The 26,240-nt window shown below is 39.5% G+C and overlaps 2 protein-coding genes across 3 annotated transcripts; both read left to right on the forward strand.

The window, feature by feature from the left end:
• Positions 1 to 2,428: 2,428 nt before the first annotated feature.
• On the forward strand, positions 2,429 to 10,474 carry ubl4a (ubiquitin like 4A). The gene is made up of 4 exons (XM_047381737.1): positions 2,429 to 2,635; positions 7,107 to 7,212; positions 7,306 to 7,508; positions 9,826 to 10,474. The coding sequence occupies exons 1-4, from the start codon at positions 2,588 to 2,590 to the stop codon at positions 9,931 to 9,933; spliced, it is 465 nt and encodes a 154-aa protein (XP_047237693.1). The 5' UTR covers positions 2,429 to 2,587; the 3' UTR covers positions 9,934 to 10,474.
• Positions 10,475 to 10,590: 116 nt separating this feature from the next.
• On the forward strand, positions 10,591 to 25,645 carry si:dkey-32e23.4 (dynamin-1-like protein). Of its 2 annotated transcripts, XM_047381734.1 has the most exons (18): positions 10,591 to 10,840; positions 16,173 to 16,299; positions 16,784 to 16,925; positions 17,172 to 17,210; positions 17,422 to 17,468; positions 17,569 to 17,640; positions 17,733 to 17,819; positions 17,913 to 18,075; positions 18,393 to 18,513; positions 18,625 to 18,963; positions 21,591 to 21,711; positions 21,812 to 21,967; positions 22,066 to 22,155; positions 22,562 to 22,660; positions 22,853 to 22,969; positions 23,058 to 23,167; positions 23,293 to 23,452; positions 23,560 to 25,645. In XM_047381734.1, the coding sequence occupies exons 2-18, from the start codon at positions 16,198 to 16,200 to the stop codon at positions 23,614 to 23,616; spliced, it is 2,022 nt and encodes a 673-aa protein (XP_047237690.1). In that variant the 5' UTR covers positions 10,591 to 10,840; positions 16,173 to 16,197; the 3' UTR covers positions 23,617 to 25,645. The 2 variants fall into 2 exon arrangements, with proteins under 2 accessions (XP_047237690.1, XP_047237691.1); XM_047381735.1 differs by lacking the exon at positions 17,172 to 17,210.
• Positions 25,646 to 26,240: the final 595 nt, after the last annotated feature.

The following is a 26,240-nucleotide window of genomic DNA, read 5'->3' on the forward strand; positions in this document are numbered from 1 at the left end:
GCCAAGACTGCACAGACAGCGCAGGCAGCCAATCACATGACCCGCTCTGCCCCAGAGTGGGAGGGGATAATGACAAATGCATGGACTGGATCCGAACTGGGTCAACTGGTCCTTAGAGAGTGTTTCAAGTGCCCCCGGGGAGGCCAAACGGAACGGGGAATATTAATCATTTCACCCACTGGAAGAAATAAAAGGCTTTGCAGTGTGCACTGGCAGAGTCAGACTTTTTTTTAAATCTTCCATAAAAGTTTATTTTGATCGTTTTTAATTATATATTAATTGTCCGTGAAAACGTGATTAATATTCATTGACTCAACAGAACTATTATCAATAGCAATGCTACACATAATTTTTTTTTTATTTTGAAATTTATTGGAAATGTCAGCAACAAAAACATATTAATCTGGTGTTAACTGAGACATACAGACAGATGATAGATAGATAGATAGATAGATAGATAGATAGATAGATAGATAGATAGATAGATAGATAGATAGATAGATAGATAGATAGATAGATAGATAGATAGATAGATAGATAGATAGATAGATAGATAGATAGATAGATAGATAGATAGATAGATAGATAGATAGATAGATAGATAGATAGATAGATAGATAGATAGATAGATAGATAGATAGATAGATAGATAGATAGATAGATAGATAGATGATATAGCACCAATTCACAACTAATTTTCGAGTGGCATTACAAGACAAGCTGGTCCGATTAAAATCTACAATAGAAATAATTAAATCAATCCAATCCATTCATATAGAGGTTCTAATTTACATTCATTTCACTTCCATCCTAGTTTTCTTCTATCAGTCAGTATCAATCTGTTTTGCACTGGAGATTTATCTTGTTTATTCACATGCGCAGTCAATGTTAATGCTTTCAACCCCCTGCTAACAAAATCAACCTTCCATTCCATCCATGCATCTAGATCAATTATTATGTAAATATGTTTGTTTTTAATGTTTCTGGAAAAACAGCATATTGATACAGCAGTGGAACCTCATCCACAACGGCATTATTGCAAAAACTGTGCCACTGCTCAGAGTGAAAACACAATAAAGGCAGGGTTAAAACTGCAGCTGTGGATAACTCATAACATACACTGCTCAAAAAAATAAAGGGAACACTCAAATAACCTATCCTAGATCTGAATGAATGAAATATTCTCATTGAATATTTTGTTCTGTAGAAAGTTGAATGTGCTGACAACAAAACTACACAAAATCATCAATGGAAATCAAATTTATTAACCAACGGAAGCCTGGATTTGGAGTCACACACAAGATTAAAGTGGAAAAACACCCTACTGGCTGATCCAACTTTAATGTAATGTCCTTAAAACAAGTCAAAATGAGGCTCAGTATTGTGTGTGGCCTCCACGTGTCTGTATGACCTCCCTACATCGCCTGGGCATGCTCCTGATGAGATGATGGATGGTCTTCAAAGAAATGCCACCCCACACCATTACTGACCCACTGCCAAACCGGTCATGCTGAAGGATGTTGCAGGCAGCAGATCGCTCTCCACTGTGTCTCCAGACTCTGTCACATGTGCTCAGTGTGAACCTGCTTTCATCTGTGAAGAGCACAGGGTGCCAGTGGCAAATTTGTCAATCCTGGTGTTCTCTGGCAAATGCCAAGCGTCCTGCATGGTGTTGGGCTGTGAGCACAACCCCCATTTGTGGGCGTCGGGCCCTCATACCATCCTCATGGAGTCAGTTTCTAACCGTTTGTGCAGACACATGCCCATTTGTGGCCTGCTGGAGGTCATTTTGCAGGGCTCTGGTAGTGCTCCTCCTGTTCCTCCTTGCACAAAGGCGGAAGTAGCGGTCCTGCGGCTGGGTTGTTGCCCTCCTACGGCCTCCTTCACGTCTCCTGGTGTACTGGCCTGTCTCCTGGTAGCGCCTCCAGGCTCTGGACACTACGCTGACAGACACAGCAAACCTTCTTGCCACAGCTCACATTGATGTGCCATCCTGGATGAGCTGCACTACCTGAGCCACTTGTGTGGGTTGTAGAGTCCGTCTCATGCTACCATGAGTGTGAAAGCACCACCAACATTCAAAAGTGACCAAAACATCAGCCAGAAATCATAGGTACTGAGAAGTGATCTGTGGTCCCCACCTGCAGAACCACTCCTTTATTGAGTGTCTTGCTAATCACCAAAGATTTCCCCCTGTTGTTTATTCCATTTGCACAACAGGATGTGAAATTGATTGTCAATCAGTGTTGCTTCCTAAGTGGACAGTTTGATTTCACAAAAGTTTGATTTACTTGGAGTTATATTGTGTTGTTTAAGTGATCCCTTTATTTTGTTTTAGCAGTGTATATGTTTATACACGTGTGTGTTGTTTTCTAAGATTCAGAGAATGTCTAAGTCCAGCCAGAAGGCGGCGGTAGTGTTCCCTGAGAGCTGCTGCTGTTTCTGCTGCTGGAGAAGAAGATGGGCCAGCGTTAAGAGGAGCAGCAATTTTCTTACAACTGTCAAAGTAACCTTACTGGGGAGGGTTTGATATTTAAACCTTTAACAAATTTCTGCTAAGTTTAGTTTGCGCGGGGTTTGTTAGAAAATGCTCCTCACCGTGAAACCACTTCAAGGAAAGGAGTGCAGTGTTCAGGTAACTTCAACGCAGCTAATTCACACAATTGGCTAACCAGGTGAGCTAACAACGGCTGTTCACTAACAGGCTGATGTAACTCCTACTAAAGCCAACCATTGATAATCTTTTAGTGGAAAATAGCCTACGATGCTGTACTTCTTGTAGGTGAACTCGAGTGGTTGGTAAATAAAAACTCGCTCATAGTTAGCATGCTAGCTACACCGTTAGCAGTCTGAGTTGGTTTTAACAGACTTTCCAAGAACATCTCTCTACAGGACACACTAGAGTCTTTATTTTATACGTTTTTATGAAAGGATAGAGAGTGACATATCTGCAAGGTGTGAATTTAAATGTTTTAGTTTGCTTAAGGCAACAACACTCTGTGCTTACTTTATTGGTTTATTTTTGTTAGTTTTACTTTTTAACATGCCGGTGTCTTGCTGTAGTTTGTTCGTCTCATATTTTAGACGCATAAAGATGGAAATTGATGCATAAACAAGAAATAGATATAATTTCACAAAGCTACCCTGACCTTCATGGTGTTGAGGGTGTAAAGGTCGTTTACAGCATCAACAGGGCAAATGTGTATGAAGTGTCACAGTAATAAAGTGTGTGTTCAGGAAGGCAGTGAGTGGAAAATTCTGGTATGTCGAAACATATAAACAATTAAATCGGATAGGAGCTATTAATAGTTCTTAACTAATAAGATATTTTGTTAGGTTAAAATTAGGACAGCTACAACATTTTGAAAGCTTATATTCTGGCGTAATTTGTGTTCCTCAGTTTACATTAAAACCTGTAAAAGAAACACAAACAAATGTCTAATTTCAAAATGTATGCATCCATTACACACATAATTAGCTGTTCAGACTTACATCTATTTACCAAAACACACAAAACGGTAACAGCATAAAACATTGAGTCTGGTCATTGTTCTGTGTGGCGATGAATTAAAGAGAAGTCCTTGTCCTCATTCTCGCCATGGCTGAGACAAAAATCTTCCTCATGAAGCCCAAAATTTTAACTTTGGAGCTTTGCTCCAAACATTTACAAGACATTCTTGCATGCACAATAGAAACATTATTTGTGTTTTATTTATGTTTTTATTTTTTACCATTTCACACAGATTAATTTAATGTGACTGTCACACAGTAACATTAATTGCTTCAAGCCGACTTCAGCCGTCAGTGAGACAGTGGAAACACAGCAGGTTCTGTGCCGAGCAGAGCTGTGCAGAGCTAGAACCTTTAATGGAAATTAGGCATATGTAGCTAACAAGAATGGCAAAACATTTAAAATGGATAACGAATGACATTCTTGGTATTTTTCCTTTACGCGTTCACCAGAAATTCTCATAACTGCACCCTGCCACAGCAAATGAGAAGACAATAGTGTAATCACCAATCAAGAAATTGGAACACAAATTACAGTTGATGGTAACATACTTAGTACCTCCCAACAATATGATATGGATGCAGTGTTTTTTTTTACCTTGTATAAGTGTCTCCAACTGTGTCAGAGATGTGCAGCTAGCTTCAATAAACAGGATTCATCCTAATTTATTGGGTAGTTTAAGCTCCTAAACAGAGATGGCAATACTTCGACCTGTACTGATTGTGAAAAGAGTAGTGATAAGAATCATCCCTTGATTTGCTCTGTTCTGAGAATTATTTCACTAAACTAAAAATTTCCTCTGGTTTCAGATTTGAAATGCATCAACCAAGAACATGTACTTTGGTGCATGTTCTTGGTTGAGGTTAAAGAGGTTAGTGGTGATTGTTATCGGAACCCAGCTCTGAGGTACAGAGGCAATTTGGGTCCAGAATATCTCATGATTTTTATTAAAGTGAACAGTGATTCAAAGTTGCTAGAATGCACACACATTTTCCTTTATAAGCACTTGAAAACTGATTAGTGTATACCTATCAGGCCCTGTAATTACTAAGCTCAATATGTTGCCACATGTTGTCTTTTGCGAAGGAAAGTATTTACCATTGGATGTACTCCAAGCTAACATTGTAACTGCAGCCAGGATCTGTCCCAGCTGTCACATTTGTCTTTTGTTAACAGTAGCATTTATTTCTGACAATTGTGCAAGGTTGTAAAACAGCCTTTTTTTTTTTAACCACTAAACCCACTGAAAGCAATGTTGTAATTGTGTTGCTGATATTTTAAAGAGATCAGCATCATCAGTGCCAAAAGCAGATAATAAAGTCAGTTAACATTTTCATAAATATACAGTACAGACCAAAGGTTTGGACACACCTTCTCATTCAAAGAGTTGTCTTTATTTTCATGACAATGAATATTATAGCTTCACACTGAAGGCATCAAAACTATGAATTAACACATGTAGAATTATATACTGAACAAAAAAGTGTGAAACAACTGAAAATATGTCTTATATTCTAGGTTCTTCAAAGTAGCCACCTTTTGATTTGATTACTGCTCCGCACACTCTTGGCATTCTGTTGATGAGCTTCAAGAGGTAGTCACCTGAAATAAAATAGACCAGTGGAAATCTGTGCTTTGGTCTGATGAGTCCAAGTTTAAGATCTTTGGTTCCAACCACCGTGTCTTTGTGCGGCGCAGAAGAGGTGAACGGATGGACTCTACATGCCTGGTTCTCACCGTGAAGCATGGAGGAGGAGGTGTGATGGTGTGGGGGTGCTTTGCTGGTGACACTGTTGGGGATTTATTCAAAATTGAAGGCATACTGAACCAGCATGGCTACCACAGCATCTTGCAGCGGCATGCTATTCCATCCGGTTTGCGTTTAGTTGGACCATCATTTATTTTTCAACAGGACAATGACCCCAAACACACCTCCAGGCTGTGTAAGGGCTATTTGACCAAGAAGGAGAGTGATGGGGTGCTGCGCCAGATGACCTGGCCTCCACAGTCACCGGACCTGAACCCAATCGAGATGGTTTGGGGTGAGCTGGACCGCAGAGTGAAGGCAAAAGGGCCAACAAGTGCTAAGCATCTCTGGGAACTCCTTCAAGACTGTTGGAAAACCATTTTAGGTGACGACCTCTTGAAGCTCATCAACAGAATGCCAAGAGTGTGCGGAGCAGTAATCAAAGCAAAAGGTGGCTACTTTGAAGAACCTAGAATATAAGACATATTTTCAGTTGTTTCACACTTTTTTGTTCAGTATATAATTCCACATGTGTTAATTCATAGTTTTGATGCCTTCAGTGTGAAGCTAGAATATTCATAGTCATGAAAATAAAGAAAACTCTTTGAATGAGAAGGTGTGTCCAAACTTTTGGTCTGTACTGTATATTAAGAAATTATGCGTTGATACATAATTTATAATTAAGTCATCACTAAATTGCAAAATATGTAGATTATTTTACTAAATAAGTTTCTTACAATTCCATGACTGCCAACCATGTTTTTGCCTCGGTTGTGCACATATCCAGTTTTATCTATAAAAGTCATTTGTTTCTCTCATCTCAAATTGCAGAGTTCTGTCTTAAAATGATTCACAGACAGAAATTCGGACTTATTGATTTGCATACAACCAAATGGTTTGCATTAATAAATACATTAAAATACTGTGAACCGCATAATTTATAGCCTTTCTAAGATACTTTAGCTATCTTCCCAATTGCTTGAATTCTTCTTTCAACCCTTCTCACTATCACATTTTATGCTTTGATTCTTCCTATCATCTACTTGGATTTCATTTTAATGCTCCACCACAAAATTGACGTTGGGAATCAGTGGCAAAGAAAGGATTCCCGTCTTATATTTGCAAAATTGTTCTGGAACAGGCTATTATTGTCCGCACATGAGAACATAACTTTGCAGTTATGCATTTCTCAGTGAGATGGAAACTACAAAAGACTTGCATTTCGATATTAGATGCCACACTAAACATCGTTTGGATGTTTAGTACACCGGTGCATCTTTAAAGGGCTTGCTCTTCATGTTTTGGAAAATTACAGTTGCGGTCATGTGGTGTTTTGGTGGATGGTAGCCCTCAGTCTTTCCCTCATTACATTTAAATGGAAGATGTCAAACAAATCCAGAGGGATCGAAACAAAATGATGTAGTAATAACAAGTAGTCATTAAAATAAGATTCAAATGATTTAAAGCTGACATTTAAATCAGATGTGACATCATAGCTTTCTTAATCCTTTATTTTGCAATAGCAATTCACTGTAGTTTTTTAATTTTTTTATTTAATAGAGGAGCGGTATTTATCAGAATTTAACTTTTATCAGGAGATGATCATATTATTCACATGCCACATGTGCCGATAAATATGTCAGTGTTTCCTTGCTCAGAGCTCCACTGTCTGATTTCTTCGCTTATCTGTGATTCAGATAAATATTAGCTATTTAGACGTGGCTCAAGATGGCTTTCTGTGAGATCAGTATCTGAGTAACTGTCTGCAAGACAAAGGAGAAACGAGATACAATGGAACCAAATGGGAATTAAAAGATACGGACTATCATTGTGTTGTTGAAATTGTAGGTCACTGAAGATGAGAAAGTCTCCACGGTGAAGGAACTTGTTTCGGAACGACTAAATATTCCTGCAAACCAGCAGCGGCTACTCTACAAAGGGAAAGCGCTTGCAGGTAGATTTACTGACAAGTGTCTCAGAACTTATATGTCCAACTATCCTATTGTTTGTAGATTTGGTAATGGATTGTGGCCTTTCTTTCTTTCAGACGAGCACAAACTGAGCGATTACTCTATTGGGCCAGAGGCTAAATTGAATCTGGTTATCCGTCCTGTGGGGGAGAGAGCTGCAGCTCCAGGAATGGCAGGCAGCAGCAACCCTCATGGAGAAGTGTGGCAGATTGTATCCACTATACTTGCCAGACACTTCAGTCCAGCAGATGCTGCAAAAGTCCATGAACAGCTTATAAAGGTATTCTTTAACATACCTCGTGTAAAAATCCAGTCTTAGAGTTTGTGGCAAGTCACCTACACAGCAGGTGCCAAAAAAGGGATCATAAATATTATCTGGTCGTTGCAGAATGTAAAGGGAATATAAAGAAAAACTGAAATGACCCCTGATGAATAATAAAGCTGCTCTGAATGCCTTTCCTTCTTATGATTCCACCTTGAATGTTAAACCAAGATACATTTTTGGAGGAGTTATCATTTTAAGGTATGTATCCAGTGCAGCTGAGTTCAATATGAGGAAAATATATCTATTTTAAACTGGATAAATTTATCAGTGTTCCTCTTTGAGATTTACTTTTTTTTTTCCCTATTAAACCATCTATTTCAAAAATATTTATTAAAATATATTAAAATTTTTGCACACTTTCAGCATCTTCACTTTGGCTCAAAATAATTATTACCCTAGTCAGATTTAGATTTCATATTATTTTTATGGAACCAAGAAGATTGTGATTTTGTGATGACAACGACCTAAAAGATGATAAAACTATGCACAATTTGTTTTTTGAATTAAAAAAAAATATATTTCAATAAAATGGTAAAAATGATCACTCTAATCTTTAGCTCGCTCTTAAGAATATCTGATTAGACTGAAGTAATGACTCTCAGAAGTGGATTAATTTGATCTCATTTTAATCTAAGATTTGTTTTTAAAGAAATTGTGTTTCCTGCTACTGAAACAGTGCTGATTTTAAGTGAATGAGTTGTTAGCCCTAGATGAGCCTCTCAGATTGAGCAGCAGTTAGTTCTGAGGAGGGCAGGTTTTCTTCAAATAGTTTCTCTCCGCCTCTACTGCCTGAAGGGACGGCTGAGCCTGACACATTTAATTTCCTCTTCTGAACAGTCTTTATCAAGGAGCTCATGCTCCTTTTAACCTTTTCACATTTTATCATGTTACCACCACAACCTTTAATCTATTTTATTGGGGTTTTACGCGACCCAACTCAAGAATATTTACGCAATTCTAATACCCCTAAAAATCCAGTGCAACCACTTGCTCTCAGATGTCACATAATTGGTACAGTCCATTTGTGTGTATTTCAGTCTCAAAATAAATACAGCTGTTCTGTGAACGACTTAGAGAACATTATTGAACTAATGGCATCAAAAAGACCGAGGAACAATGCAAACAGGTCAGGGATAAAGTTGTAGTTCAAAGCTGTTTCTATCTGTAAATGGAAAGAGTATGGCACAAGAGCAAACTTACCAAGACATGAAAGGTGATCCAAACTGACAGGCCAGGAAAGGAGAACATTAATAAAAGAAGCATCCAAGAGGTCTATGGTAACTCTGGAGAAGCTGCAGAGATTCCCAGCTCAGGTGGGAGAACCTGTCAACATGGTTAATTTTAGTCATGCACTCCACAGATTTGTCCTTTCTATGGAGGAGTAATGATGAAAATTATTGTTGAAAAAAAGCTAAAGATAATCCGGTTTACAGTTTGGTACAATTTAGAGGACACAACAAACATGGGGGGAGGTCAAATGGTCTGAAGAGACCAAAATTGACTCATTTAGCCTACATGCTAACCAATATGTGGCAGAAAACCAACACTGTACATTACTCTCAACACACCGTTCCCATGGTGAAAGCTGGTAGTGGCAGCTTCATGCTGTGGGGATGCTCTTCAGCAGAGACAAGGAAGCTGGTGAAAGTTCAGAGAATGTTTCTTTTTCTTTTCCTTCAGTTATAGACTACCAGATGTTGGGCTATTACATAAAATCCCCAAAAATACATAGAAGTTTGTGGTTGTATTTAATGCTGCACAATATTATCAATCCATTAAATAAGGAAATCATTTTGGAATATCGCAATAACAATATTGATTATGATTAACCCACTTTTCCCCACGTTTCTTTGTTTTCCATCAACAAAGTCTTCCCACCAATCTCATGGAGCATTTGGATCTTGATCACTTAGATCTATACTGTGTGACAAATTGCATGAAAGTCCACCCAGTTGGCCAAACATGTTCTCGTCAATCAGAATTTGAATTTATGGTGGCTTAGAAATGGGTCTGTGCTGTCTACACTCTACCATGTATAACTCCAAACACCTTGCCTTTAGTTGATGTTTAAAACTGTAAACGAGTAAAATATTGTGCTTGGTTTAAATCAATGCTGGAGTTATAGACTTGGACAGACCAAAAAATAATTCGAAATAATTCCTCTTATTCTTTGTTTTTTTCCTGTCACAAGATTAACGCGTCTTCAAGATGTTGTCTTGCTGTTTGCTGTTTCTCACTGTTGCCTTTTTTGTCACCCTGCATTTTCTTTAAGGATTATGAACGTTCACTTCGCCAGCTCAGCCTTGATGACATCGAGCGCTTGGCAGGGAGACTGCTTCACCCAGAAGGGGAGGGCATGGACACCTCATACATGGACTAATCATTCATGACTTGATACCTTTTGGATATTTTTCTTTGGAGTTACACTCAGTGCTTGAAGATGCAAACAGTGTTCAAAGGGGGAGGCTGGGGAAGAGTTGGATTTAAGAGATTCCCTGGTGTATGTGTCTCCAGCTGAATGATCACGTGGATAACATGGACAGCTGATTATTTCAGCTTTTTTAGCCACACTGTTAAAAAAAAAAAACCTGGTTGAGGAAATATGCCCCCCTTTCTCTGGCCTTCATCATTGATGGGGTTAATGACTAGCAGCCTGATCACAGTATCTGAATACAAAGGAATAATTTATGGTGTTATTTTCCCAGATCTTTAGCTGCTACGTTTCCTAGTGGGTACTAACTTCTACTGAAGGGTATTTATTATTGTCTGACTTAAGTGATAACTTTCATTTTTCCAAGACGTGTGGGCAACGTATATGTCTTATCCCCTAATATCCTGGTGACTATTGTATGATTTGTAAATATGTTTGTTTATATATATGTTTGCAGTCATTAAAACAGAAATCTTTTGTTTCTTCCTAAGGTATGGACTGGGCTTTGTTCCAATTTTTTTTTTTTTTTTATTGTAAGAAATATTAAATCGGTCTTTATATTAAATATAGATTAAAATATGTTAGCTAGGGCTTTCAAAAGGCAGAATCTGGCTGGTGATTTACATTTCAACCAATCAGACGACAGACAAACTTGTGATTTCAATTTTCTGACCAATCAGAATCATGAAGTGTACTATAGTACCGCCTCTGCCGTCAAGGAACTGTGTTCAGTTCACTGCTGGTTGCGGATATCATTTCGGGTAAAATGCCTTTGTTTTGACACTTAGCTGTTTTTAATAAAGTATGAGAACCCGACAAGTTGGATAAGGGAGGACTTTTGCTGAAGTAACGGAAGGTATGTCATAATATCGGTTGTTTTGGGCATTAGCAAATCGCACATCACCCACTTCCTGCTTTTAGCCAGCTGGGGTTAGCATCTTATATCGGCTTGTCCAGTCAATGCAGTTTAATAAAATAGTGTCTTCGTTATACTACTGACATGTAGTCCGTTTTTCTAAATAAAAACCAAGGCTTGTGTTTTTTTGTTTTTTTTGTGGAAGAATTGATATCGGTCTGAGACTGGGGCGTTTCTCGCCTCTCTCATCAGGACCAATTGTCCCTGAAGCGAAGCAACCACCGCGGTGAAGTTAGTTTGAAGTTGGATATTGGATATTCAAGCTCCGGGGAGTTAGCGGGATCGTGCTCGCGGTTGATCCGATTCAGGCACTCAGATTTCGGCTAACTGCTCTCTGTTGCTCCCTCTTCTGACGCGCGGTGGTTCACTTAGGGACCGTCACTAAGTTTCCGAACCAAACAATCGTGGAAAATAAAAATAAATAAATTCCTTGTCTTGTGAAACAAAAACAATGGTAAATCATGCTACTAGATTATATCAATGAGACACACTCATTGTTATTCCATTTTAAGCCTTTTTACATTTTTTAGGATTTGTTTTTGGTCAAAAATTTTGATTTTTCTTCAATAGTTTCCAGGTCATGTGACCTACTGACACAAAACTAATGTGAAATCATTCTAATAGATGAGACACACTTCTTTTTAAAGAATTTTTGTAATCACAATTGATCATTTTAAACATAAGATTATAATACATACTGTGATCAGTTGCAAGGTAATTCTCAAAGCTTACAAGCTACAGTCAAATGTAAAAGATTCATTTTAGCGGATCGCACCTGCTTTTTTGAAAGTGTTCAGCTTTACTGTATAAGTCTTCAATGCATGAACCAGTTTCTTGGTATATCCAATTGTGACTTAAAATTACTTTGGAAAAAGAGGGGCCCAGACGTTGTCCCTTCAAAAATCAAGGGTCAAAGCGTTCCTCCATCATTCAGAGCTACAGGTCCTTCTCAAAATATTAGCATATTGTGATAAAGTTCATTATTTTCCATAATGTCATGATGAAAATTTAACATTCATATATTTTAGATTCATCGCACACTAACTGAAATATTTCAGGTCTTTTATTGTCTTAATATGGATGATTTTGGCATACAGCTCATGAAAACCCAAAATTCCTATCTCACAAAATTAGCATATTTCATCCGACCAATAAAAGAAAAGTGTTTTTAATACAAAAAACGTCAACCTTCAAATAATCATGTACAGTTATGCACTCAATACTTGGTCGGGAATCCTTTTGCAGAAATGACTGCTTCAATGCGGCGTGGCATGGAGGCAATCAGCCTGTGGCACTGCTGAGGTCTTATGGAGGCCCAGGATGCTTCGATAGCGGCCTTTAGCTCATCCAGAGTGTTGGGTCTTGAGTCTCTCAACGTTCTCTTCACAATATCCCACAGATTCTCTATGGGGTTCAGATCAGGAGAGTTGGCAGGCCAATTGAGCACAGTGATACCATGGTCAGTAAACCATTTACCAGTGGTTTTGGCACTGTGAGCAGGTGCCAGGTTGTGCTGAAAAATGAAATCTTCATCTCCAAAAAGCTTTTCAGCAGATGGAAGCATGAAGTGCTCCAAAATCTCCTGATAGCTAGCTGCATTGACCCTGCCCTTGATAAAACACAGTGGACCAACACCAGCAGCTGACACGGCACCCCAGACCATCACTGACTGTGGGTACTTGACACTGGACTTCTGGCATTTTGGCATTTCCTTCTCCCCAGTCTTCCTCCAGACTCTGGCACCTTGATTTCCGAATGACACGCAGAATTTGCTTTCATCCGAAAAAAGTACTTTGGACCACTGAGCAACAGTCCAGTGCTGCTTCTCTGTAGCCCAGGTCTGGGGAATGTGGCACCTGTAGCCCATTTTCTGCACACGCCTGTGCACGGTGGCTCTGGATGTTTCTACTCCAGACTCAGTCCACTGCTTCCGCAGGTCCCCCAAGGTCTGGAATCGGCCCTTCTCCAAAATCTTCCTCAGGGTCCGGTCACCTCTTCTCGTTGTGCAGCGTTTTCTGCCACACTTTTTCCTTCCCACAGACTTCCCACTGAGGTGCCTTGATACAGCACTCTGGGAACAGCCTATTCGTTCAGAAATTTCTTTCTGTGTCTTACCCTCTTGCTTGAGGGTGTCAATAGTGACCTTCTGGACAGCAGTCAGGTCGGCAGTCTTACCCATGATTGGGGTTTTGAGTAATGAACCAGGCTGGAAGTTTTAAAGGCCCCAGGAATCTTTTGCAGGTGTTTAGAGTTAACTCGTTGATTCAGATGATTAGGTTCATAGCTCGTTTAGAGACCCTTTTAATGATATGCTAATTTTGTGAGATAGGAATTTTGGGTTTTCATGAGCTGTATGCCAAAATCATCCGTATTAAGACAATAAAAGACCTGAAATATTTCAGTTAGTGTGCAATGAATCTAAAATATATGAATGTTAAATTTTCATCATGACATTATGGAAAATAATTAACTTTATCACAATATGCTAATATTTTGAGAAGGACCTGTATGCTCCTTTTGTCCACATCAGCACTTGACAGGAGAGGTGTGTGTGTGATTGTTTTTTTTTAAGTTCATGTTTCACTTATTTGTCAACATTTACTTCATTTTAAAACTGATATCAACAAATATTCAGATTTGCAGGCAAACAAATTTAGCCACTTTAAATATTTATAAATTATTATGCTGCTTATGCAGAATATTGCAAGCCTGTTTAATGTGTTTGCCCATGCATCGGGAGAGGTGGACGCCAGTTACCTCCTAAATCCCTCCACAGCTCGTGTGATACTGTTTGGTGACAGAACAGAGCTTCCTCCTCACAGTTAACCAAAGGGAATATATGTTTGTTTATTGTGATAATGTGCCAATGTAAGAAGTAGAACTCAAATAGAAAAATGAACCGTCGCTCCAGTCTGAGGTCAAAAATGCTCTGGAGAAGGTTTTCATCCAGGATGTCTCTGTACATTGCTGCATTCATCTTTCCCTCTATCCTGACTAGTCTGACAGTTTCTGCTTTGAAAAACATCCCCATAGAATGATGCTGCCACCACCATGCTTTACTGTAGGGATGATATTGGCCTGGTGATAAGTGGTGCTTGGTCTCCACCAAACATGACGTATCTTTGTCTAATCAGACCAGAGAATTTTGTTTCTCATGGTCTGAGAGTCCTTCAGGTGCCTTTTTGCAAACTCCAGACAGGCTGTAATGTGCCTTTTATTAAGGAGTAGCTTTCATCTGGCTACTCTACCATACAGGTCTGATTGGTGAGTTGTTGCAGAGATGGTTGTCCTTCTGGAAGGTTTTCCTCTCTCCACAGAGGAATGCTGGATGTCTGATAGAGTGACCATGGGGTTCTTGGTCACCCTCCTGACTATTAGCTCAGTTTAGATAACCGTCCAGTTCTAGGAAGAGTCCTGGTGGTTTCAAACTTCTCCCATTTACTAATGATGGAGGGCGCTGATTGTGGTGACACATCTTTAAAATGTGGAAACCTATAAGTGGTTTGAAAACATATTTTAAGAATGTTTCTCCACACGTTTTAGTCTAGTTGTCATTCTTAAAACACTGGTAGAAGTATTCATTCAAGTGATGCAGTACAACCACATATTTCAATATATTTTCCCTTTATTAAGCAACACAAGTTGCACCGAAAAAACGATTCATACTTATTACATGTTTATCTGCCTTAATGCTGTGAAACCACAAATTACAATGCATTTTAGTGGAGTTTTATGTGATGACCAAAACAAAGTACAACGATAAAAACACTTTGTTTGCTGCTGTTAAACTAAGCAAAACCTGAATAGTGTGGCCTGCATGTGTGTTTAGCTCATACTGTCAACACTTTTAGAACCACTGGGTTCTTTACAGCTGCAAATGTTTTGCCAATATGTTTCCTCCAGTTTCAGGATGTAATAATTGCTCAAACAAATCTTATGGATTGTCCACAAAAAGACTTGTCCTTTCTAAAACATGAATATGGCTTGATATAAACCCTGGATCACCAATGACCTGAAGGACCTGCTTAACAAGAAAAGAAGAGCCTTCAGAGAGGAAGACAGGGAATTATTGAGGAGTTACAGGAGCAACTTAAAGTCAGGATAAGACACAGCAAGGAGGTGTACAAGAAGAAGAACAATATCAGAGATGTGTGGTCAGGGATGAAGAAGATCACAGGCTTCATGTGGAAATAAGATCAGACAGATGGAGGTCTGGACAGAACCAATGAACTGAACACATTCTTCAATAAGTTCAGTTCAGAAACAAGCTCAGCATCCTCCTCTCCTGCTCACAGCCAAACACACATCCCACCCTCCTTTGACCCACAGCTGCCCAGTTAGTAGAATGATTTAACATTAGTTTTGTGAAAGGCATGTTACCTCAAAGCTATTGACGAAAAATAGAAAATGCAATTAAATCAGATAAAAAGAAATGTGTCTCATTTATTCAGTATAATATAATTATTTAACAGTAGTTCTGTTCCACTGGGTCACGTGATCTAAAAACTATTGGAAAACAAAACATGATTCGCGATGAAAGAAATTCATAAAAAATAGAAAATGTATTAAATCAAATAAAAATGAGTGTGCCTCTTTCTTACATTCTAGTAGGATAATTTGTGATTGATTTGATGTCAATTGGTCACATGACCTGCAAACTATTGAAGAAAAATAGTGAATTTTAATATAAAAAAATTATATAAAATAGGAAATGCATTTAAATCAGAAAACAGTGAGTGTGCCTCCTTCTTCCAACCTATTTGGATGATTTATGATTGATTTTGTGTCAACTGGTCACATGACCTGCAAGCTATTGAAGAAAAATAATGAATTTTAAAATAAAAAAATAGGTCATGCCTTTAAATCAGACAGAAATGGGTGTGCTACTTCTTCCAGTCTATCTGGATGATTTATCACATGAAAGTTATATATTTATTTTCTCCCCGAGTGTTTGGTTCGGACATTTATTTACCACTAAGGGAACCACCATGTGTAGGAGAAGCGAGACGGCAGAGAGCAGTTGTCCGAAATCAACCTGTCCGTGCCGGCCCAAATAGGAGGCTGACGCCGCTGAATCCACGGAGCTTAAATATCCAACTTCAAACTAACTTCACCACGGTGAAGCAACCCATAGCTTTTAGTTAATGCATTTACCGAACATAATGGCGAAAACAGCTTCTGCTGTACATATACATGATAAAAATCATTTATATGACACTATATTCCAACCTAAGTTAATTGGGTTATCTCTAACATGGTTTTCCCAATTTAGGAGGAGTTCCCAGTCCTTTGGAAAGATGGAGACTTTGATTCCCACTATCAACCGGCTCCAGGAAGTCTTTCTGACCGTAGGAGCAGAGATTGTACAGCTTCCTCAAATAGTTGTGGTTGGATCTCAGGTTAGTCAATTAAAGGACAATCAGAAGCTAGTTTCCTCCTCAGTTTATTCTACAGGGAATGTAGCTGAGGGAAAAACAACAACCTTGCACGTTTTATTGGGATTTTATATGGTAGATCAATCATATGTCCATGTTTGTAAAGTAGAAGGAAAATAACGATACATGGCTTTCAAAATGTACAAATAAAAAGCGTTGTCTGACAACAGCACCTCTGGAGCTATGATATCTGCAGCTCCTCCAGAGTTACCATAGGCCTATTGGCTGATTCTCTGATTAATATTCTCCTTGGCCAGCCAGCCAGTTTGAGTTGACTGCAATGTGTTGTTATGTTGGCAGTCGTGGCATACTTGTTGCTTTTTCAATGTGATGGATTGAAAAGGGGGCTGTACACAAAGGCAAGCCACATTTTATGTAATGTGTCAAAATGTGCTTTTGCAAAGCAATGTATGTTGGTTTATTTACACACACTTTTTTCATATAACAGAGCAGCGGAAAAAGCTCAGTGCTGGAGAGCCTGGTTGGACGGGATTTCTTGCCTCGAGGATCAGGAATAGTCACAAGACGTCCACTTGTCTTGCAGCTTATTAATGTTGCCCCTCTTAAGGAGAGACTAAGAACTGAAAATGGTACTTAAGTATGAATTTTCATTTTGTGCCAGTGTGAAGTTGTTTCAGTTTAAATGTTGGAATTGATGAAATTAGTGACTTGAAGAAATACTGCAGACATGTCTGTAAAGTGTGGGTACTGCTTAAACCTGCTGATGTGTGCTTCTTACTTTTACTTACTGTCAAACTGCTGTTTATGTCTTGTAGATCTGTAGTTTCTTTTTTCTAACATAGTCTTTTTTCCTCTTCTTTTTCGCCATGTTTTAGGAAATGGGATTAAACAAAATGCTAAAAACAGCTACCCAGGTCTCTGTATATTTAAGATGCATGTGCATGTCTGCATTTGGCTTCTTTATGATTATTATAATGATTATAATTTATGATTGTTAAGCCTTTACTCATAATGTGGAGTGTTTGACTCAAATAGTGCATCTGTCTTATGTTTTGTTTACATTATTCCCTACGATTTATCATATTTGCATTCTGTCAAAAACGACAATATAATTTCTTCGTTCAGGAATCAAAGCTGAGGAGTGGGGTACTTTCTTGCACTGCAAGAATCAGGTATTTTCTTTGAGATTTCAGTTAGGTACGCTTTTCCTTGTTGCGTATTATAATTTGAGTTTAACACTTAATGCATCGTTTTCTGGCATACATTTCACAGATTTTCACAGATTTTCTGGAAATCCGTAAGGAGATTGAAGCGGAGACGCATCGAGGTTCAGGCGACAACAAGGTATAAAGATTTATTCCATGTAAATTAAATCAAACTGTAACTTTTGCTTTTTCAATTTCATTATTGTTTATTGTATAATATTTGTGTTCCAGGGAATCAGTCCAGAGCCCATATATCTGAAGATATTCTCCCCCAACGTTCTTAATCTGACTCTGGTTGATTTACCAGGAATCACCAAGGTAAACTCAGCTGAAGTCAGAAACTCTCAGCAGTTTGGCTGATGTGCTTTGAATACTGTAACATTTGTCATTTGCCTGTTGTCATCACTCCAGGTTCCTGTTGGGGACCAGCCTGAAGACATTGAAGCTCAAGTGCAAGAGATGATCCTCTCCTTTATCTCCAATCCAAACTCCCTTATACTTGCGGTTTCCCCGGCCAATTCGGACCTAGCCACCTCTGATGCGCTGAAACTGGCTCGCGAGGTTGATCCAGATGGTAAGATATTTTGTTTTCTCGGCGCATATTATTCAGGAGTATCAGGATTGAGTGCATTTTAAATTATTAACTGTGCAGGAACATTTTAGTTTATGAAGATGGTAAGTGTTTACAGTTAGCAGCATGAAGGCTTTTTACGGTTACTTTAAAAAGGTTTTTCTCGTTATTAAAATCTGTGCAGTGATTGTAAATCAGGATCTCTGTATCACAGTTGAAATTTTCTTATTATATACGTTGTGTGTCTTGTGTTTTTTATTACTCTACCCTTTTCCTATTGGCTGTTGAAGTTATGTTCTTTTTTTATTTTTATCTCCCAGGTCGTCGGACACTACTGGTGGTCAGCAAACTGGACCTGATGGATGCAGGAACCGATGCTCTAGAAGTCCTTCTGGGTCGAGTCATTCCCATCCGGCTCGGGATTGTCGGAGTTGTTAACAGGTTTGGACTAATGAATTCAAGTTTGAAGGTCTTATTTTGTTTTTATCAGCATTGCCTTGTTCAGCGTTGTATTCTTTGAGCTAAACTGTTTCCTTCTGTGTTTCTTTCCAGGAGCCAGCATGACATCAATACCCAAAAAACCCTACAGGATTCCATGAAAGACGAGCAGGCCTTCCTGCAACGCCACTACCCCTCGCTCGCCTCCCGTGCTGGTTCCCACTACCTGGCCAAAACTCTGAGCAGGCTGCTCATGCACCACATCCGGGACTGCCTGCCAGAGCTCAAAACCAGAGTGACAGTGCTGAGCGCCCAGTACCAGGCACAACTCAACAGCTACGGTCAGCCAGTAGAGGATCACAGTGCCACTCTGCTGCAGATTGTCACCAAGTTTGCCAGTGATTATTGCAGCACCATTGAGGGAACAGCCAGACACATCCAAACATCAGAGCTGTGAGTACCTCCTCGCTCTTTTAGCTTCTATACTGAAGCAAATGTATTGATCAAACAAATAATGTCTGTATTATTTTTAAAGGACTGACTTTATTTCTCAAGCTGTTCTTACAGTCCAGTTTAAAAACATAAAACAAACCTAACAATTGTGAAGACTCTTTTTTCTAAAGCCATTTATGCCCTGTATTTAACAGAAGTATTTAATGTTTTTGTTTTTTATAATACACGTTCTCATTTTTATTTAAATGTTGTGTTGTGTAACTTCGAACTTCATAAAAGCTACTTGAAAGTTCACAGGTTAATATGCATTATCTTATCCTCATGGTTCGGCATTAAAAATTCAAACAAAATGTATGGTAGTTCTAGTTCATAAGGCCACTTTTAATATGGCAAAGTCCAGCTAAAATGTGTTAAAATACCATCACACAGTAAGTTAGCATATCCATTGTGTTAGTTTCATATTTCCTAGGTTTTTCCACCGGCTCATATGTAGTGTCACACATCATAGGCAACTTTCCAATAAAGCTACTCTCATTTCCTTTTTTTTTTTCATTTTCAATTTCGTTTCCATTTCGAAGGCTTTCTTAATGTGCATTAGGAAGTATAGCTACTTTCAGTTAGACACTGCTCTAATAAAATGTCACATCTTTTGAAAGGTTGGAAGGACGGCAACCTTTTAGTAGCTGGCAGTACTTGCATACTGTGGCTGGAGGATTCCTGTCTGGTGTACTGGCTCGTCTTGACATAAGCTATCAGTTTTGATAATTCAGTTCATTTCTTTAAATGGTCAGAGGATCTGCTGTAAAGGTTTGTGTTGGAACAGATATGCCTCTGACTAAAGATATTCTGCTGTTAAGTGAATTCTCTGGGTTTTCGTCATTGTTTTTTATTTATTTATTTTTTTTCAAAGCCGCCTTCTTTGCACCATGAGCTCTAGAAGCTGCAGAACAGAGCCACCCTTCTTTAGGTGGTTCAGCATTTTTAAGCCACTGGCTCTGATGCTGCTGCTCCTTCACCACCTTTGCTTCTTCTTACACAATGAAAATAGGCAAACAGGCATGTTCCTGCTTCTCCTAAAACCGGCCATCCTCCCTTGTATTGGTCACATTCAAGAAGAGATGATTGCTTCCACGCCAAGCTAGAAAGCAGTCTTCCAGCTTTCTGTTTTTAGTCTCATCGATCTCTGCTGGTGTGCTCCGATCTTCAGGTCTCTGGAGCTGACACTTTGTGGACCTGCTGCCATGCACCGATACAGTCTTTAAAGCTGCTTATTAGAGCTGGACAATATATTAAACTGCATTTGTTGACGCAGTGTACATGTGTGCAGTATCGCAATCACAAAGGACTGCTTGAATTTAATATTTTGTTGGATATTATAATAGGTGCCACATATGCAAATTTTGCATGCTCATAATATATCTGGACCTTTCTTGCCCTCGATGGCCATGACGAAGATGCTAAACCTCACAAAGAGTAGTGAGGACATTATGATAAAATGGAAAGAAAGCGATCAGGGAAAAAGTGGGGTAATCATGAGCCCTGTCATCAATGCAATATTCAGCAATAACATCACAAATTCCTGTTTTCCTGATATCATTCCTGACTTCTACATGCACGCAGGTGGAAGGGGAGGCAAAGAGGGCACCAGCGTCCCCTGACGTAGTTGGAGACAGTGATGGAGTAGCACATCACAAATCCATGTCCGAGGTGGAAGATGAGACAGTAGAGGTGTAAAAGGAACCTGTGGATCAAGGGCAGTAGAGGAGAAAGCGGAACTCGTTCATAAACGGAACCTGTTGAAGAACAGATGCAGTTCATTGACTCGGTCCAGACTTTCATAATTCTGATTCTCCTTCTGGCGGAAACCTGTTACCTTCCTGATCCCTGATCACATCTCTTACATTGTTAGTTGGAACTTGATCCCCCTACGCCTCCTTGCTGTGTAATCCTGACTTAGTTGTTTTTGTACATTTCTCAGTAGTTGCCTGTTTTTCTCCCTGAAGCCTCTTTTGTTCCTAAGCAGTTCCTTCAGGACAGTGGTGATCCAGGATTTGTTACTGGGGAGGCATCTCACTGTTCCAGTGGGGATGGAGGTGCCCACACAGAAGGTTAACTTTAATAAACAAGCCACCAGTTTTCAGAGGTAGATTTAAAACGCCAGGGGAGAGAATGGATTTGGAACAGGGAAAAGTCCCACAAAGAGAACACACATGTGTTCCTTCTCACTCAGACTACCTTAACCAGTTAAAAATTCCCTGGAAATAGAAGGCGCTCCATGTACAGCATTAGAAATGATGGTTAAATTAATAAAATAGTTGTAACAATAATCACGAGCACTGCCGTGGGTGCACATAGCAATACGTTAATGGTGCATGATACACAGCTTTTTGAAGAACATGTTCATCATTCATTCATTCATCTCCTGCATGCAACATGAGCTGCTTAAATCTTTTACAGAAGGTCTTAGGTTTTTAGGAGAGCGGTGTCAAACTACTCTCTGCAAATATTAGAACAGCATGAGACTATAATTGAGAAATGTAACAAAGAAGCCAAATATGGACCTTGTTTATGGTTTATTGCATTTAATTTGGATTCAGTTATCACAGCTGAACCCATCTCCTCTGCAGCTGCGGAGGGGCTCGGATCTGTTACATATTCCACGAGACGTTCGGCCGCACGCTGCAATCCATCGACCCCCTAGGAGGACTGACGGATTTGGATATCCTCACCGCCATCCGCAACGCTACGGTGAGCTGCTGTTTCGCTTTGTGGCCGTTCTTGAGTGTTTACTCCAGCCAAGTCCTCTCGTTAAACAAATGTACTAGCGTGTGTCTGCTTTACCCTACAGGGTCCGAGACCTGCCCTTTTTGTGCCCGAGGTGTCCTTCGAGTTGCTGGTAAAGAGGCAAATTAAGCGTCTGGAGGAACCCAGCCTGCGCTGTGTTGAGCTTGTTCATGAAGAGTTGCAGAGGATCATCCAGCACTGCTCCTCCTTCAGCACTCAGGTTAGTCAAGTGAATGTTATCCACTTTAACTTTTATGTATCAGTGGTTTATTTAATTAGAACTGAGAGACACTAAGAGTGTGACTCTGTGTATTGAAGGAGCTGCTACGATTTCCCAAACTGCATGATTCCATTGTGGAAGTTGTGACTGGATTATTGAGGAAGCGCTTGCCAATCACAAATGAAATGGTAATCCACAGCTTCACTATGCTAATTCTGTATTAATTACTAGAGATGCACTGATCAGGCTTTTCCAGTTCTCTGTACCAATTGCATTTTTGCTTTGATTTGAAACTGAAGGCATTAAAAGATCATCAAAGTTTATGGATCAAAGCATATGTCACTAATCTTGATCTGATTTGCATTCGATTTAAAACTTTCATTGACATGTTGGTTGATGTGTTTACATGCAGAAACCTGCAGGAATTCTTAGTGAAAAAAATATTCCGGTTTTTCAGTATTTGACCTCCTGATCAAGGGAAAATTGTCAGATTCTGATCTCGGTCCAATTGATTGGTGCATCCCAATTAATTATAGGAAACAGCAGTCTTACTAATAATCTGAGGTATTCTGTTCTTCTGCTTTTATGTGTCAGGTTCACAATTTAGTGGCCATAGAGCTTGCTTATGTCAACACAAAACACCCGGACTTTACAGATGCAGCGCAGGTCTCGGCATACGTCAACAGTCAGCAGGTACAGTTTGTTTGTTTGTGTCCTGCTGCAAACATTCACACCTCTCATTCGTCCTGCCAAAGTAAACAGCAGAGGCTGTGCTCTGTGAGGCCCCGAATCTGTATGTTTCACATCCAGACGTTACATGATGTAAAATCCACACTTAGACAAAATTGCTTTAACCCTTTGACTTTGTTGGATCCTTGCTCTTAGGCTGAGGCCAGTGATGGAGGGAAGCGGTGGAAGAATGAGAAGGTTACTGAGGATAGAACTCCAGCCACAGGGTTTGGCAGCCCAAGTAAAGGCCAGGCCATTAACCTCCTTGACACGGTGAGTGATGGGATCATTAGAAGCACGAACCGTTTAAGACTTAATTAATCGTGCAGCATAAAGTTTCAGTTTGCATCTTCTCTGACAGGCAATGCCCACATCCCGCAAACTGAGCGCGAAGGAGCAGAGGGACTGTGAGGTCATCCAGCGTCTTATCAAGTGCTACTTCCTCATTGTTCGCAAAAGCATCCAAGACAGGTCTGATTTTACTGGAACAAATCCAGAACACCAGAGGGCACCCATTCTCCCTCTGAGTCTGTTACTCCACTCAGCTGTTATCGATTGTAATTTTCCGAAACTTTCTTGGATCTGTGCATGTGCAGCGTGCCCAAGACAGTGATGCATTTCCTGGTGAACCATGTGAAAGAGCATCTGCAGAGCGAGTTGGTGGGTCAGCTCTACAAGCAGCCGCTGCTTCGGGAGCTACTCATCGAGTCGCAGGAAACCGCGCAGAAGCGGACTGACGTTGCTCACATGCTCGAGGTAAAACTGAAGGATGTTGTTTTTAATAAATGACAAACAGCAACTCTTGTTTTTTTTAGGGTCAGCTATTTAACCATCTTCTTTGCCTGTTTTGCTTCTTCCCTTAGGCTCTTAAAAAAGCTAACACCATCATCTCTGAGATTCGGGAGACCCATCTGTGGTAGCCAGAAGAAATCGGGTTTCTTCATCAGAGGATAGCTTTGAGTAATATGAGTGTATGTGAGTTTACTGTAGAGAGAGTCTCTGTTGCAGCAACACCTAGAGCACATTAAGATCTGATCTTTCCTCATTGGCTTTGTTGTTGACCACACTGAGAGGCTGTTTTTTACTGTGAATGTTAGGTACGGTTGACCAATAAATATACACTCAGGCCAAAAATCTTAAGGTAAGAAATATGGAAAAACACAACCAGGAACAAAATCTTCTTTTTTTTGTGACAAAGTCTTTGTTGAGTCATATGATCTGCTGTAATTGTGAAATTATTGTGTTATGTGGATTATTTATGCTTCTTTTTTGTTATCAAATGGTGTTAATCCTGTGTAGCTCCAAAACATTAATCCTCTTTAAGCAGGCGCAAAGGAGGTGATCGAGTCAATACTCTAACTCCAAATCAGCTGGTTACTGGTATCAAGGTTTTTTAAAAAGGTTACAGGTTCAAAACCTCTAAAGTTTTACCATCATTCTGTTACTGCAGTTTAAAGCACTTCTAATTGACAAGCCAGAAAACATGCTGGTGTAACCAGAGTTTTCTACGACTGAATGGAACAGAGTAGGGCAGCAATGCCCCTCCTCCACTGGCAGCTGTGCACTGGCATCAGCTGGCTGAACAAAGTATATTAAACGTTTCTGTCACTTACAAAAAAGACAGATTGGGTCATTCGGACATATTTCTGGTACATTATGGTGTGCAAACTAAAGCAGTCCCACCCACCCATAACTTTCATTAATGTAACGCTGTTATAAAACAACAGTAAGCAATGAGTGACTGTAAGACATAAAACAACAGTTAAAGCAACTGGATCATGTGACACATGTTGGGTTTTAAACTGTTGTGTAAAAACTGCCATTGTTTTTTCGTTCCAACTGTATTCGTCGTTGCTTGGCAGGGATGGAAGTCAATTCAAAAAAATCAGTCAGCTTCGTCTGCAATTTGTAAATTGACTTTTAGTCTTAAAAGTCAATTTACAAATATTATTCCATGAATAGATAGTTTTTTTTAGCTCCATAGTTCTGATAAATATCTTTTATTTATATTATTTATAAATCAAAGAAAATAGCTTTTGCATATCAGCCAATTATTTTGTTTCCTAACATTTCAACTTTTCTGTGTTTATTAAGGAAAACATTCCCACCATACATTTCCTGATTGTATTAGATACTGAGAAGGCAATCTTTGCGAAAACTGAGCATCATTTAGTTCATGTTACTGAAATCTCTTAAAAAGATGCAAATGCAAAAGTAGAGCTCTTTGACTTTTTGTTCAGATGGTTGCTTTGTTACATTTTTCCAGGCTAATTACCCTCTTCTTTTACCTGTGATGAAGCACATAGGCTTTTCCCATACTGGTATTCTTTCCAACTTCCCTTAAAATGAACAACTCAGGATGCAGATACCTCCTGCATGAAATCTTTGTTTGCTTTTACAGTTATAAACGTGGATCCAACATTACCCAGATCCACCTGCTTTCAGGCTGATCTTTTGCTCTGATTATTGTGTAAGATGTTTCACCTGTTACTTGTTCTCAAGTTTCAACGTAGTACAATCCTCCTTCAGTTTGCAGGGTTCCTACTCGGCCGGGGAAAGTATGGGAAAATATTTGTTAGAATTGATCCGTCCGTCCTTCCATCCATCCTGAAAGAACTGAGTATTACTGATAATTGAAGTTTGGAAAATTATGGAACTTCAACATGAAACATCTGTTGGAGCCCCAAACCCTGAATCAGGATTTTATAATAAGACCTGTTTTTATGGGACCATCAAGCAGTAGCTCCATCATCCTGTCCTAAAGTCACACCTTATGAAACCCCTTTAATTCTGCATGTGTAAGTCCAGTATGCATCTGCATAAGTGTGAATGAATGTGCATTTTGTATTATTTAAATGTAAATTATCGTGTCAGCTGCTGCCTCAAGAGTTCATGCCTGCCAATATTTGTGATACATGTTGAAAAAAGTCATTAAACTTTAAAAATGGAGATGCTATAGACACGTCTGTTTTCTGCATCAGAAATGATATAAATATATTACACACATAAACCTGCATTCTTGGTGGTTGTGAAGTCTCACTTCAGAGCGACTGCCCTGACTCCCCATTTGTTGATGAATTACCACCTTGTGATCTCAAGGCAATCCTGGTTGAACATGAACAAAGAGGTTTGGAAGTGAGCCGAAGGATGTGTTGGAGAAAGGCTGGAGAGCAGGTGAAGTGAGGAGGCCACAGTCAGAAAGATGACCTGGTGAAGCAAACATAACAAATCAATGATGTCTTTACAGCCTGGCTGTGTACTTTACAGGTGCTGAACACAGTGTCTAAATACATTTAGAGAACCAGATGGATTAGATTTATCTTATCTGATAGATGAAAATGAACCTTAAAGCTAATAAACCCTGATCAGGTGGTTATTAATAATCTGCCCCTCACTGACGGTTATTCTGATCACCCTCTTATAGCATACCCCACCAACTGAGTCTGGACTAGACCATACCAACTCCAGCATGATGAGGGGGCTCTGCTGCAGCATCAAGACAGCTCTTATAACACGACTCCCTATAACCAACCGAATAAGGACC

The sequence above is a fragment of the Girardinichthys multiradiatus genome, chromosome 12 (genome assembly GCF_021462225.1).
Source record: "Girardinichthys multiradiatus isolate DD_20200921_A chromosome 12, DD_fGirMul_XY1, whole genome shotgun sequence".
Taxonomy (NCBI): Eukaryota; Metazoa; Chordata; class Actinopteri; order Cyprinodontiformes; family Goodeidae; genus Girardinichthys; species Girardinichthys multiradiatus.

What these genes read in the sequence shown, in the direction of transcription:
- ubl4a (XM_047381737.1), top strand. Translation starts at nt 2,588, where the DNA reads ATGCTCCTCACCGTGAAACCACTTCAAGGAAAGGAGTGCAGTGTTCAG. An exon ending in CAAAGGGAAAGCGCTTGCAG is followed by an intron (nt 7,213 to 7,305) that starts GTAGATTTACTG and finishes TCTTTCTTTCAG; the next exon opens with ACGAGCACAAACTGAGCGAT. An exon ending in TCCATGAACAGCTTATAAAG is followed by an intron (nt 7,509 to 9,825) that starts GTATTCTTTAAC and finishes ATTTTCTTTAAG; the next exon opens with GATTATGAACGTTCACTTCG.
- si:dkey-32e23.4 (XM_047381734.1), top strand. Translation starts at nt 16,198, where the DNA reads ATGGAGACTTTGATTCCCACTATCAACCGGCTCCAGGAAGTCTTTCTG. An exon ending in TGCTAAAAACAGCTACCCAG is followed by an intron (nt 17,211 to 17,421) that starts GTCTCTGTATAT and finishes TTCTTCGTTCAG; the next exon opens with GAATCAAAGCTGAGGAGTGG. An exon ending in CCGCCATCCGCAACGCTACG is followed by an intron (nt 21,712 to 21,811) that starts GTGAGCTGCTGT and finishes TTTACCCTACAG; the next exon opens with GGTCCGAGACCTGCCCTTTT.